This window comes from Giardia intestinalis, chromosome 1, assembly GCF_000002435.2.
Source record: "Giardia intestinalis strain WB C6 chromosome 1, whole genome shotgun sequence".
Taxonomy (NCBI): Eukaryota; Fornicata; order Diplomonadida; family Hexamitidae; genus Giardia; species Giardia duodenalis.
Window position 1 is genome coordinate 1,296,648 of NC_051856.1, and position 13,154 is coordinate 1,309,801.

At 47.5% G+C, this 13,154-nt stretch overlaps 9 protein-coding genes across 9 annotated transcripts; 5 read left to right on the plus strand and 4 right to left on the minus strand.

The window, feature by feature from the left end:
• Positions 1-100: 100 nt before the first annotated feature.
• GL50803_005911 (uncharacterized protein) lies at positions 101-385 on the plus strand (the record flags this gene model as incomplete). The annotated part of the gene is made up of 1 exon (XM_001709055.1): positions 101-385. One exon carries the CDS (start codon positions 101-103, stop codon positions 383-385), a length of 285 nt encoding a protein of 94 aa, XP_001709107.1.
• A 51-nt stretch (positions 386-436) lies between these two features.
• Positions 437-2,224, plus strand: GL50803_005910 (Helicase-related protein; the record flags this gene model as incomplete). The annotated part of the gene is made up of 1 exon (XM_001709054.1): positions 437-2,224. The coding sequence occupies one exon, from the start codon at positions 437-439 to the stop codon at positions 2,222-2,224; it is 1,788 nt and encodes a 595-aa protein (XP_001709106.1).
• A 455-nt stretch (positions 2,225-2,679) lies between these two features.
• Positions 2,680-3,606, plus strand: GL50803_005908 (uncharacterized protein; the record flags this gene model as incomplete). The annotated part of the gene is made up of 1 exon (XM_001709051.1): positions 2,680-3,606. One exon carries the CDS (start codon positions 2,680-2,682, stop codon positions 3,604-3,606), a length of 927 nt encoding a protein of 308 aa, XP_001709103.1.
• Positions 3,607-3,656: 50 nt separating this feature from the next.
• GL50803_0090402 (Adenylate kinase/UMP-CMP kinase) lies at positions 3,657-4,229 on the minus strand (the record flags this gene model as incomplete). The annotated part of the gene is made up of 1 exon (XM_001709049.1): positions 3,657-4,229. One exon carries the CDS (start codon positions 4,227-4,229, stop codon positions 3,657-3,659), a length of 573 nt encoding a protein of 190 aa, XP_001709101.1.
• A 54-nt stretch (positions 4,230-4,283) lies between these two features.
• On the minus strand, positions 4,284-5,981 carry GL50803_0032398 (Protein phosphatase PP2A regulatory subunit B; the record flags this gene model as incomplete). The annotated part of the gene is made up of 1 exon (XM_001709048.1): positions 4,284-5,981. One exon carries the CDS (start codon positions 5,979-5,981, stop codon positions 4,284-4,286), a length of 1,698 nt encoding a protein of 565 aa, XP_001709100.1.
• Positions 5,982-6,176: 195 nt separating this feature from the next.
• On the plus strand, positions 6,177-7,343 carry GL50803_0032399 (uncharacterized protein; the record flags this gene model as incomplete). The annotated part of the gene is made up of 1 exon (XM_001709047.2): positions 6,177-7,343. One exon carries the CDS (start codon positions 6,177-6,179, stop codon positions 7,341-7,343), a length of 1,167 nt encoding a protein of 388 aa, XP_001709099.2.
• A 155-nt stretch (positions 7,344-7,498) lies between these two features.
• On the plus strand, positions 7,499-9,046 carry GL50803_0010821 (uncharacterized protein; the record flags this gene model as incomplete). Its single annotated transcript, XM_038045632.1, has 1 exon — positions 7,499-9,046. One exon carries the CDS (start codon positions 7,499-7,501, stop codon positions 9,044-9,046), a length of 1,548 nt encoding a protein of 515 aa, XP_037901651.1.
• On the minus strand, positions 9,047-10,075 carry GL50803_0010822 (WD40 repeat protein; the record flags this gene model as incomplete). The annotated part of the gene is made up of 1 exon (XM_001709044.1): positions 9,047-10,075. The coding sequence occupies one exon, from the start codon at positions 10,073-10,075 to the stop codon at positions 9,047-9,049; it is 1,029 nt and encodes a 342-aa protein (XP_001709096.1).
• A 65-nt stretch (positions 10,076-10,140) lies between these two features.
• GL50803_0015295 (Zinc finger protein, putative) lies at positions 10,141-13,110 on the minus strand (the record flags this gene model as incomplete). Its single annotated transcript, XM_001709043.1, has 1 exon — positions 10,141-13,110. One exon carries the CDS (start codon positions 13,108-13,110, stop codon positions 10,141-10,143), a length of 2,970 nt encoding a protein of 989 aa, XP_001709095.1.
• Between the last annotated feature and the right edge of the window lie 44 nt (positions 13,111-13,154).

Consider the following 13,154-nt stretch of genomic DNA (forward strand, 5'->3'; position numbering starts at 1 on the left):
ATAATAGGTGACAACCTCATCTCAGTGAAACGAAGAGTAAACTGGGCTGAGAGTAAATGGGGGTGTACATTTTTGAAAAGCTGACGAACCAGCCAAATCTATGTCTGGACTTAGCGACCGTGTTTCTAAGATACTCACAGACTCTACACACATAGCGGATGCCATGAGCCAGAGCGTGGTTGATGGAGCTGTTACAGGAGTCGCCTGTCGGAGCATAAGCGAAAGTACGCGACCAATAGTTACCCAACAGGTCGCTCTCAACGAAACTGCTGCGCAGAGGCTTGGAGATCTCCTCCAGCAATCGTTTGAGAGTGAACGGATAGATAGCATCCACAGCTATGACGGCACGACCTATTGCGAGATCTCGTGCTGGGGCGCATTCTGAAAACGCAGAATAAATTGCAGCAGCTCTCTTGATAAATTACAATCCAACTAAATGAAAAGTATAAACCTTGATGATATCAAGGATTTACTGAAGAAGGCGCCTGCCGAAAGACTAATTTTGTTTTTCAAGCGCCAGTCAGAGTGGGCCGACTCGAGGGCCCCGCCACCACTTAAGCGTGACACACCTCAATGCCAGGTAGATCCATCCACAAGTTTAGAACTGGTCAAGGCTGCCCTTCCGCATTACAGAGCTGCCATGCGCGAACTTGGCATTGATGAAGTCGATATTATGGCATACCTAGCTCGCTATGACGGAGCGTCTTCTATACCTCCGATGGAAGAAGTGCTAGAAGGCTTCTACAACGAAAACAGATTGATCCGCTCCGAATACAAGCCACTGGATTTACAAGCAATAACGCCCGTGGATGCTCTTTTTCAATGTTATAACGGCTTGCCCACACCGAACGGACTCCAGAGAGCTATTTTATCGCATATAGTAGATAACATCTCTACACGCGTGCGACATGGATACCCTCTCAAGGGGTTGATTGTGCTGGCTACGGGACTGGGTAAAACGTACCTATCTATATTTCTGCTCGATAGATTCCTTTGCAGTATATACGGTTCATTTCGTCACTTTCTAACCACAGAGCAGGGTGTTGTGCTATTTGTGGTTAACAGCACCGTTATCAAAGACCAAGCGTTTATGAGATACAAGGCATACTTCTCACGACTTGCGGACCCCGGTACAGACGTGGAGAGCCTGTTCCTAAAGATAGAGCCAGGTACCGATAGTGTCAGACTGGAGCAGGCTCTGCTCCGTGCAAGGCTTGTTTTTGTCTTGTTCCAATCCTTGCACACCCTGCAAAAGTATCCACATATATTCAATAGGATTTACTACATAATTGTGGACGAAGTCCATCACATAATAGCGCCTAAGTATTGCAGTAGCATTTCTCTGCTGACCAGCCACCCGAAGCTTCGACTCCTAGTGGGCCTAACTGCTACTCTGGTGCACAGAGACGATCCTACGGCAGATAGAATAAAGCAGATCTTTGACAACAATCTTTTTGTAGACTTGCCGTGGACAACTGCCAAGAGTCTACAATTCTTCCCACAGGTCGAATATTATGAGTATGGACACGGATCATATCAGACTCTGGTTGCTGGCCTGAGGAACAAAACGGCTTCAGTTCAGAACTTCCTCACTGCTATACGTAAGAGTTTAGAGCGTGGTGTCACTACAGCGGGAGAGGCTGTTGTTGATGATATAATTCGTTTCATCGCTCATAAAAAGTGCAAACGATCTATTATATTTTTCGGATCAATAACAGACCTAAATAGCTTCTACTCACTTTCTAAGAACGCTACAGACAAGCTGTGCAGACAAAGCGAGCAAGGGGATATTGAGTTCTTCCCAATACACTACCAGATCAAAAAGCAGGTGCTTGCAGATAGATTTGCTCGCTTCTGTTCACCGCCATCTGAAACAGACAGGTTTGTGCTGCTCACAGTTGGCATGGCAACAGAAGGCTTTGACTTCCAGTTCATAGACATGGTTGTTATGCTCCGGAGAACAGAGTCTGAAAGGATCTTTGTTCAGCAACTCGGGCGTGGTCTGCGGAAGTACCCTGGAAAGGACGTCGTGTACGTGCTGGACTATGTGTACGGTCTGCGTAACCGATGGGCTCGCTGTGCCGCTGCCGCCACTGCAGACCTCGATGCCTTGCGGGAGGACATTCTGTCCTTTTGGCCGGTGACAACACTGGCACCCCCGTATCTTCCCCTTCAAGGGGTGCACACCTCCCAAGACACCGACTCCATTAGCGTACTGGATTGAGGAATACCGCATTCTCCTTTGCCTTCTTTCCGGGCATCCACTGACTTACTTGTACAGTCTATATGAACCACAGGAAGACACGCAGAAACTGTAGGTGCAGCAAGTAGGCGCAAGAAGAAGCAGACTTGGACGAGCAACTCACAAACCGCTGGCGTTTACTCACCGGCGTTTCTTAATAACATATCGGGTACCATCAATTATAAAGGATCTTGAGCTAGGAGCCCCTCCACGGTATAGTGACCACCCTTTGCACATAATTTCTTTGACCGCTATAGTTTGCTAAAATTTCCTTGGTTCAAATCTCCAACAGAAGCATCCTTTCAAAGTGAGCTCCATACTGCCTTTACTCCAGACACACGACTGTCTACGATTCAATCTCCCAACTGATCAAGGTCAACGTAAAAAATTAAAGTCACCAGCTGACACGACGTTACTTTTAATAATTAATAAATAAAATGTCGGCTATAAAACACTATACTGCACTTCAGAAGTCCATTCTCAGAGCCCTTGCAGAGCAAGTATGCGCAACGATCACTCCCCAGCAATCCGTGGAGCAACTGACAGAAAACCCCGTCATGTTACATGGGTACGTCTCCAAGATACGTATCAATTGGCTAGATATTGCACAAAGACTGGGGCAGGCGCGTGCAAGCGTCTACCATTGGTACAACGAAACACATTTGCGGCACATATCGGGGGTCAAAATGTCCAGCGAAGACAAGGATTTGGTAAAGGCCGCCATATCTAGCGCCATAGACTCGGGAGACATCTATAAGAAGGGGTTCTACATGCGCATCAGAAACATGTTTGCCGAGAAGTACTCCAGACAAGAAATAATGATGCAATATAACAACCTCTTGAGGAGCAAAGAAATACGAAAAATTCTGCACTCAAAACGCATCGACTTTACCGAAGTGCGAAGCAAAGCGTGGCGGGAGCAGAAGCACCTGAAGACTGTTCCGAGCGTAACAACAGAGCCGTACAAGGAGAGTGTGTCCTTTGGCAACGCACCAGCAGTTCACGTTTGCCTTCCGTCCAGTCAGAGTAATGTGCGGGCACCCGCAACACCAGCTATATCTTTGAGTGTGGATGCTGCACATGCACTATGCGAGGCGCCACAATACTTTTACGTGCCACCCATGACAACAGTCAGGTGCATGTCGGCTTCTTCACTGGCCAGAAACGGAGGTTGGGGCTTCCGTGTGCCATCAGCACCGATCGTGTTCAACATTCCTGACTCGTCCTGGATGCCGATCCAGTCCACAATTCCTCAATGGAGTGCACAGTATCTTCCCAATATGGCGTGGATACGGAGTGCTACAGACGCAGATGCTAAGAATGACAGCAGGGATGATTTTATCAAGCCAGCTAATAGGGCGTAGCAGCATCACACGAACTGGGAATGCAAGTAAGCCCTCAGCGGACTCCTGCGTCACTCAAAGTAGAGCGCCAACTTGTTGAGTATTCTCTGGTGAGTCTCCTCTATGTTATTTGTTGCCTCGACATTTATCCTCATCCCCTTACGGTCGAGCTCTCTGTAAATCTCCTGAGTCTCACTATTATAAATGGCTATTCTCTTCATGAGGGTCTCCTCGTTGTCATCGATACGCGTGCTTTTCGACAAGATGCGCTGGCGAATGCGGTTTCGAAGTGTCTCCTCGGAGCAGCTGAGCGTCAACATAATGTGGGGTGTTTCGCCGAAAATCTTAAGGAAACAATTATAATTATTAACAGAACGGGGAAATCCATCAATAATGATTACCTCCTTGTTAGAAGTTACACAGAAGTCATGTAAAAGAGCTGCAGTTATCATCCCATCAACAATAACGCCGTTCGCTATGCACTCCTTTATATATGCAGCATGCTCCGAGCCCGCCCTATTCATCTCAGCTCGGAGGCAATCGCCTGCACCAACACATGCCACCTTGGGGTGCTTTGCAAGGAGATCTGCCTGGGTACTCTTACCTGCCCCAGGTCCTCCAAGAAGAAAGACTATCACCTTCATATAATTTTTTTGACCTTCCCCGCTCTGACAAACAATTAATTCGGCACACAGTTACTATGGCAAATTGACCTGAGACTTAGCTGGCGTTGTCACGCCACACTCTTTACAGAACTCGGAGAAATCCCGGAAGCCTGCATCAGGGTCTTCTACACTAGCGTAAATGAATAGATGCCCTATTGTGGCAACTGCCAATACGTTATCGCACGGGTGATAGGCTAGGTGCCGAACACCCAGTATTCTATTCAAATTGGTCGCGGGAACGAAGGAGTTAAGGTCATAACAGCCATTGTTCAGCAGGGGCCGTGCGGCCACAGAGTATCCAGGGTACCTAACCTTCGGCCTCTTTTGCTTAATTGCGTCTCGGGTGACCTTAAAGCTCATTGCGGTTCCGTGTAGGTTGTAAATTTGAATGGAGGAGTTGTAGCTCCCCGTGGCGATAAACTGGCTCTTCCGGTCAATAGCCATGTTGAAACTGTCATACAGTGTCAAGGGATCACAGTATAAGCTTTGCACAAGCTCTGAAGGAAAGTTGACATTTATGGCATAGATGGAGAGGGGTTGGCCGGGATTCCGTATGTCATAGATGCACAAGTCTAATAGGTCGCGGGCGGCAACAGTGGTCGGAGAGATGAACTTGACGCTTTCTATTTGGAGGGGGTTTGGCTTGGCCATGACAAGCCTGAAAGTATCGCAGATTGCATTCATACGGGGGTCAATAAGTTTGACCTTTCCATAATTGGTTCCGAATGCTATTAGCGAGCTCGTGGTAGGATCTAAGTCTGCTGAGCATATGGTCTCCACTATGTCTGAAAGGTTATGCGGCCGTAAATCGACCAGCATATGAGCAACAGTGTTGTCCTCTACCCACCACTGAGTTATTGTGAGGTCGTCGGAGGAAATAAACTGCTCCGAACCGGGTCCCATGCAGACACTATTGATGTGGTAATTCGAAGCATGGGTGAAGTTCTTTCTTACCGCGATGGAGACCGTCGACGTTACAGGCTCCGTTGGACTGGCAGCAATATTATCTGGGTACCTGTCCAGAAAGAGGTCATCTGCATGTGCACCTGTCCGGGTTTCTAAACCTGGTATTGGCTTTGTAGGGGCTCTAGACACAGACTCTTCTTCAACAGGGCGATCTATGTACCTGGCTGGCGGTCGCTCTGGCACACTTTCTGAGACAGAACTGGATGGTGAGCCGCCTGCTAGTGCCGGAGGGTGTGCCAAGTGAGTCTTGGGCACTTTAGTAGGGAACACCAAATCATCTACGCTGGTAATGTCCTTGTCCTTGTTAAAGCTTCCCCATGTATAGGTGTCACTTCCTAGACTGGCTGTTCCAACAGTATCTCTAATTCGCCACAACTTAATGTCCTTGTCGTTAGCGGAGAGGAAGTACATGTGCTGAGATAGGGGAGTTAAGAAGTTTATAGATGTTATCCTAGCCTGCACGTCCAGACTGCGCATATAATCGTATTCTGCCACGTGAGACTGGAACTCTAACATAAAATCATATTCGATAGACGGGTGGAGGGTCCCAGTTCGCGTCCGCTTAGGAGGTGCACCTGGATTTACGCACCGAAAAATAACGATTCTTCCACCGCAATCACCGACGGCTATGTGGTCTCCAGAGTTGCTAAATGCTAAGGACGATATGTAATCCGTTCTAGGAATAGAGAGAGGATCACAACAGTCACCGAATACCTGGCAATATCGATAATCGAGGTGATCCAGCAGGTACGGAGCGTGAGTCATTTTGCTGGATGTTATTATTTTAAAAGCATCATGATTGAATGCATATTGAACCGCGCTGCGAGCCACGCTGTAAGCAAGTCAGAGTTTGCTCACCAGCATGGCAGTGAGGGAGCTGGCACACAGGTGCCATTGTCACAGCACATGCACATCCTAACAGATTTCATTGTTGTTTTTTGGGCAAAAAAATCAAAAAAGATGGGCTCCATGTGTTCAACTGCGGGGTCTGACCCGCGCTTCAACGAGCTTAACATAAGGTTAGTTGGCTCCTTCGAAGATTCGTGGCCCTTGTCTCCGGAGCTGTTGGAGAAATACAGATGCCTTATTTCAGAGGGTAGGGAAATAGATGACTTTTTCCAGACAGCCGATTCTGGGCTTAAACTCTACCAAATAGCTACTCGGGAGAAGACAGAACAGGCAATGAATGCTTGCTTGGAGCAGATCGTCAAGGTGTCCGAGACAATTGCCCGCTATTTAGTGTTTCAGGAGTCGTTTGTACCGGCTTTAATTTATCTATTAGACTGTATTAACAAGAGTGCTGATTCTCCGTTTATCACAGATGCCGACGACCTTTGGATGAATATTACGAAGATGAATAATCCAAAGATATCTTCCTTACTAATCTTATTGACACAGCTGTTCGACATCTGCTCTTCCATAGACAAGAAGTTCCTCAACAAAAACTTCGACAGCTCAGTTGGAATCTTCCGGCGTCTGGCCCATGACAGGCATCTCGACATCAATCACTCCCTCAGTAGGCTTGCCACGTCTCAGACGGTCTCCATGTCGCTGTCAGGCCCCGGCCCCACCCTTCGGCAGTTCATTCAGTCATGCGCATGCATGCCCACGCTCGAGCCAAGACACGTGCAGTGTCAGCGATCTTGTACTTGTGGCTGTGGCGTCATTCAGTGTGCGTGTGGGTGCCCTGAGTGCTGCTCTTGTCATGACTATACGCCCCCGCCTTTTCTTTTCGAGATGACAGACGCCAAAGCGCCCATGGATGTCATGGAAGGAAGGATTGGTTTTCTGCTGACGGTCTTGAATGGGATTCTGGGAACTCTAGACAAAAACCCATCTCTTCGCACGGGTCTAGATAGCGTTTACTACAGGCGGGTTCTCCTCTGCGGAACTACGTGTTTGAATAATCTCTACACAGATTATCTTCAGCGCTTCAAGAACCTTGACGCGTGCTCGGCCACGGGGATATTCCATGGTAGCTGCCCGCTTAGTGTTCTGCGCGTATGCAGCGCGATTACGTCGGGGGAGGACGAGAGCCTGTTTTTGCGCCACAATCTTGCGGACAACGCGCGAAAACCTAATGATAAGCCCGCCGATAGTAACGCTATCCTTACCTTTGCGTCTTAGACAGCGTAATTATGGTAGTTTGTAAATTATGTTATCTGTCCGCAGTCCATGCATCCACTCACTAGCTTCCCACAAGAACGCGGTGGTGCTACTGCGCATCATTGTAGAAGAAGAGACAGAAGAGAAGGTAAATCAAAAATATCTCAAAGCTCTAGATGGAGCTTTATGTCGTGTACTCGACAAAACTGGTGGAGGCCAGGGCATGGCTTCCTTTCTCAACGGTCTCCATGGAGTGCTCGTCCGTTCTGTCTGTGGCAGAGGCGGATTTAGAAAGGTTTTGCATCGATATGGTGCAATGGCTCAAAGATGTGCCAGAGAATGCTTTATTGTCATGTTTATCGCAACAGTCCCAAGAAGACGCCAGTAAGCTAGGGAATACCGTTAACATTTACCGAATAACCTGTCATGTTAGCTTTAGAGACGCCGATATGTCCCAGAACAAGTATTTGGCGCGTCTGAAAGCACTGTTGCATCGCTGTGCAACAGGGTGTACTATAGTATTTCAGGTGGAGACATATCGGCCAGTATACCGTCAAACTATCGTGGATTTTTGTATAACGTCCGCATTTTTGGCACAGCGCCTGGATTTCTACCAGTATTTAGAGTTTCTTGAGGTTAGCCAGTCGAAAGCTCAAGTTTCAGCAGCCAATCCCGCGTCTCCAGATGAGAGTGCTAAAGAATTCATTAAAAACAGCTTCCACAGACTAGTTGCACCAGTAATGAGCTTTAGAACCATTGACACATTGAGGAGTAGCTACTCAGGTGCACAAACAGAGGAGTCCAGAGAAAAGTTCAGGCTTGATCTTTCGCGCAGACTGTTTAATGAAACGGTATTTGAAGAGGTTGAGGAGGCACTTTCCAAGGAGCTTACAATTCCCTTGTCCAAACTGTCGGTAATTGTCCTCAATGCTTGTGAGAAGGCTCCTTTTCACAACGATTATTGTAATCTGCTTTTTTCTCTCTATGGCCTGTCAAACATAAAGTCTAGTCAGTACATACGTGGCCGTCATACGTCACTAACCTTAGAGAACGAGCTATATAGGTGCACGTTTCTTTACATGTGCATGTATGAATACATCTGGCTGGTGCTTCAGAACTCTCTGCTGGACTCTGTTGAAGAGCCTCAGGAACAAGGGAAAACAACGAAGATGATAAGAGGGAGCTTTACAGAGTCCTTCCACCAGGTGATCACCAGTGTCTATCGTCGGAAGCTGCAAGGATCACAGGACATAAATTCAGCATACATGGCATATGGTTCTAGCAAGCCTCTTGTGGTGCCAACAGGTCGCCTGGCCATACCATTTTCGCCATTTCAGCATACACAAGGGAAAGTGAAGGATCTGACGTCCATGCTGAAGCGACTTGGGTTCACACTCATAACTGCTACCCCTGTCACTCGGCAATCTCCCGTATCCACACTATCAAAAGAGACATCCATCCCAACGCGGCCTTCGTCCAGTCCTCAGATCGCTCCCAGCAAAACTCCTGACCCAGATTTACCTGTCTGTGGCACACCCCAAAACATTCAAGCTCAATACAAGCTTGTTGAATGCAATAGCTTTGTTCTCAAGAACGGCCACCCACTTGACCAATTTGAGCAAATAGAGACGGGTAGGTTTAAAGCAGAAAGCAACAGACGATCAATGGATCAATTTACCATATTATCAATCAAGCAGCGCAACACTATGTTCTGGAACGCTTGATCAATCCGTCAGCATATTCAGGAAGTTCTCCTTCTCAATGGCATTATTTGCAATTCTAAGTTTATAGTAGGACCCATCTCCGCAGACCACAATCATGCAGTCGTTGGTGATGAACCTGCAGAGAGACACAGGGTCATCCAGGGCTATCTTCGCAAACGACCACTCGGAGTCGAAGTACTTGTTAATAGTGGACATAAACTGCATCTTGTGCTTCTTGTTGTCGGCCATCTGGGGCTGCATTCCATAGGCCATCTGGGTAGGCTGCATCACGTAAAACGTATGAAGCGTCTTGCGAGACGACGTTACAGCGATGATGGACGAGTCCGGCGAAAAGCCGATCGACTGGATGTCTGCCTTTTCACTCCCTCGTCGGACCTCCTTGATCTTTTGGAAGGAGTCTGTGGTCCAAACGCGAATGAGAGTTCCCTTGGAGCTAGCCGTGGCAATGAAGCGTCCATCGAGAGAGAAGTTGAGGCAACGAATATCATTCTCGTGGCAGATGTTGACCAGATACGTAGCGCTCATGTTGGCTGAGTAGCGCTTGATAAGCACCTCGCCCATGCGAAGCCCAAGGGTGGCGATCATGACGTCTGTGTCCCCAACCACGGAAAAGATCCCGTGAGGATTGGGATAAGTGTCAAATGAATCCAGAAGCCTCATGTCTGATAAGTTATAAACGAATACCTTGTTCTCGAAGACGATGAAGATCTTCTCTCTGGTCATGCAGGCGTTGAGCACGGGGGTTCTAAAGTGGACCTCTCCGATTGTCCTTCCACTCTGGTCGTCATAGACGGTGACCGCGTCCTTCGGGTAGCGCGAGTTCATGCCTGTTCCGACGATAGCAAGGATGGACGAACGAAAGAGCATGGCAACAACAGAGCACCCGTCAGGGAAGTCACGGCCGTAGAGAGGGCGGAACGGAACGGTGTTAAACACACGGAAGCCCCTATTTGTCCCTACAGTGATGCAGGATCCGTCCTGATTGAAAGATAAATAGAGTGCGCTGTTCTTGCCTGACGTAACCTGCATTAACCTTTTTTAGTTTCCTCGGTGCTTTTTTTAATATAAAGAAAATTAAACACTTGCTGGTTTAATTACCATTTGTCCCCGGGCTTCTTTTTAGCGTTCCCGCGGTGCCGCATCTCATCCCGCTTCTCCGCCTTTTTAGAGCGTGTTTTTATATGGCTTCCAGAGTACTTTTTGTTGTCTTTCCGCGACATGGAGACTCTATCTCGACACCCAGAGCCTCCTTCCCAGTGTGCAGTCCTCTTATGCGTAAGGTCTCTCTTGCAATATGGGCACGTTGGTTGCACGCCCGAATCTTTTCCGCAGAACCCACAGACTTGCATGCTTGCCACTGAATTTCCGCATGCACATGCTTTACTGTGGCACGTATCGCAAGGATATGCAAGTCCACATGCAAAACGGAACCAGCGGTAGCTGTGGGACGCGTGCTTGCAGGATCCGTTGTTTGGTAGGGGGCCTGGTTGAATCTGCTGCTTCTTCTGCTGAATAGATGCTGTCTTAGGAAGGTGTATAGTCATGCCATTTTGCAGTGCAAAGATTGCCGTGCTGTAGCATAGACGTATCTTGTCAAAGCATATTGGGCAGAAGCTCTGGACAAAGCTCACCTTGTGGCCACCTTGAATCAGTCTCCATCCGTTGTGTTCACTGGTACTATGGCAAGACGTGCACTGGCATATGATTCCACACTTATTGATATTGGCTAGATTGATAGGTAGACAGGAGGTATGTGATTCAACGAGTAAAGCCTCCGCACCATGGGGACCGCCTGAGAAACCGTTAAAGATCAATGACTCTGCTATGATCTGCATGGTGTGACCACAGCCAGTACAGTTTGTTGAACCAAAAAGTGTTGCACCCTCTCCCTCCCTGGGAGTTAGGACGAGAACTGCTATGCGTAGGCACTTTGAGCAAACAGTCGTGATATGCGGTGTCTTAAATTGGAGTAGGATGGCTCCAGTCAGAGATAGGTTCTTAATGTAGAGGCGTAGGCCACTCAGCCTTTTTCGCTGCCTCTCGTGCTGCTTCTTTTCGTTGTCTAACTCGTCTAGTATATCGTGTTTGCTGTCAGCATCATCAGCAGCAGCAGCAGCGAACGCGTCCTTATTGAGCAGAAAGTTCTCACACACTGATGCCGGAATACCGCTAAAGTCATAGTTGCCAATGCATGATTCTGTGCTCTCTTCGCTACTATTGTCTGTGTCATCGGCGCTATTTGATCCACTGCTGTCTGAAGACGTGGTATCTTCTTCGTCAAATGGAGTGTATCCATCCGCCTTAATCTTCCCCAGAGCCCGCGCTACTTTCAAGGCACTGGCCTTCTCCGCACTGGCATTCAGAAGGTCCGCGAGAATGTCTGGAAGAAAGATAGTAAAGAATGCATGTATGTCCGTAAAAGTAGTCAATCTATCGTCAACTGGTATTTTCGATAGAGTCCCAGGCAGGGCGGCAATTAGATCCGACACCTGCTTATGGATGACTTGCTCATATATTTCTAATTCGTTAGCTGGGCAGGTGTCTTCCAAGAAGGGATCTTTTGTGATAGACGGGGCCATGTGTAGCATTAGATTAATTCCTTTGGTCAAATAGTACAACACATCATAGTCGTACTTATCAGCTGAATACTCTATGGCTATATCTCTTTTTGCGATGGACTGTACTATTTGTAGGAGTGTGTGCTTAGGATCTGGATTTACGAGCGGGGTCTTGGCCCTCTCGCCGAGCATAACGTTTATTATTAGAGGAAGATGCATGTCGGGGAACTCAGAAATCCCTTTGCAAAGAGACGGAAAGTTTGGTCGCAGCTTCTCTATAGATTCTTCAGACAAAAGAGAAAATGGGAAATTGAACTGGAGAAGAATGGTATCAGATGTGGAAGAGAGAACAGTGAATCCGTTCTCAAAGAAATATCGCCCCAGCTTTAATAATTGAATCGTTGAGATGCATCGGGGAGCAATCGTCAATCCGTCGCTCATTACCGGATTGTAAATCCCACGTATCTCACTGATCTGCTGTCCATTCTGATTGGTGACTGTGACCTTTGTATCAACTGGTTTAACTGTCGTTTCGCCCCCGAGGAGTGCCTCAAATATTTGCGAATATGTTGCACTATTTTCTTCAGTCCATGAAGGATTGCTATTGATGGGGATTACATTAATGGAGCGAGTGCTAGGGACATAGGGAGTAGCTTGAAGTTCAGATTCCTTAGAACACATAGAGGACTTGGCAAAATAGGCGAGCTTATGCTTCACAGCATGCTTTAGCTCTTCGGGAATCTCACCAGCTGAGCGTGCGTAGAGATCCGCATAGTATTCTCCAAGGGTTTTGAAGTCAGAGAGAGATCTGAATTTCAGGTCCTTGGGTGCTGAAACCTCCCAAGTAATTACATCGCCGGTCGATGTGGCTAAAGTATTCTCCAAGTCCTTGACAGCCTTAGTGTCGGCTGCTGGAATGGTGACTAACGCAGTACATCTTTCCACTGGATTAATGACCGACTCGACTGAGGCTTTCTTTGATGACGATATGGTTGACTCTGGTGCAGAGGCTGAGCAGCGAGGTGATGGTGGTAGCTGAAGAGTGAGATCCTTGGTATCTGCGGATTTAATAGGAGGTGGTTCTGATCGAAGTTGGTAGCGCATAATGGTCGTTGTGCCTTCATAATGTTGATACCTTTCAAAGTAGGTCCAGAGCTTTAAAAGCGATGCGTCATAATCCTCGGCTAGCCTTCTCACAGTCTCCTCTACTCCAAGCTCTCCAATCATGTCGGTGACATGCTTGGCTAATGCCTCTTTAAAGAAAGGTGGAAGGTCTTTTCCAGCAATCGCTACCTTGACTTTCGAAGGCTTATATGTCTTTGTGGAGAAGGCCAATATAACTGTGTACCCGGGTACATCAATTCTACTTGCATCCAGGGCCTGTAGTCTAAGCTTGCACGTGAAATAGTTCTCACGATATAACGGTCCTTTCTCAATAATGGTCACAGCATCTGCCCCGAGAATGTCTTCAAGAGCAGAATGCTCTTTCCTATATAGATTGCTCATGACGACTGCTACAAACAACTATAGAAAGTTTAGGAAATTTCGTT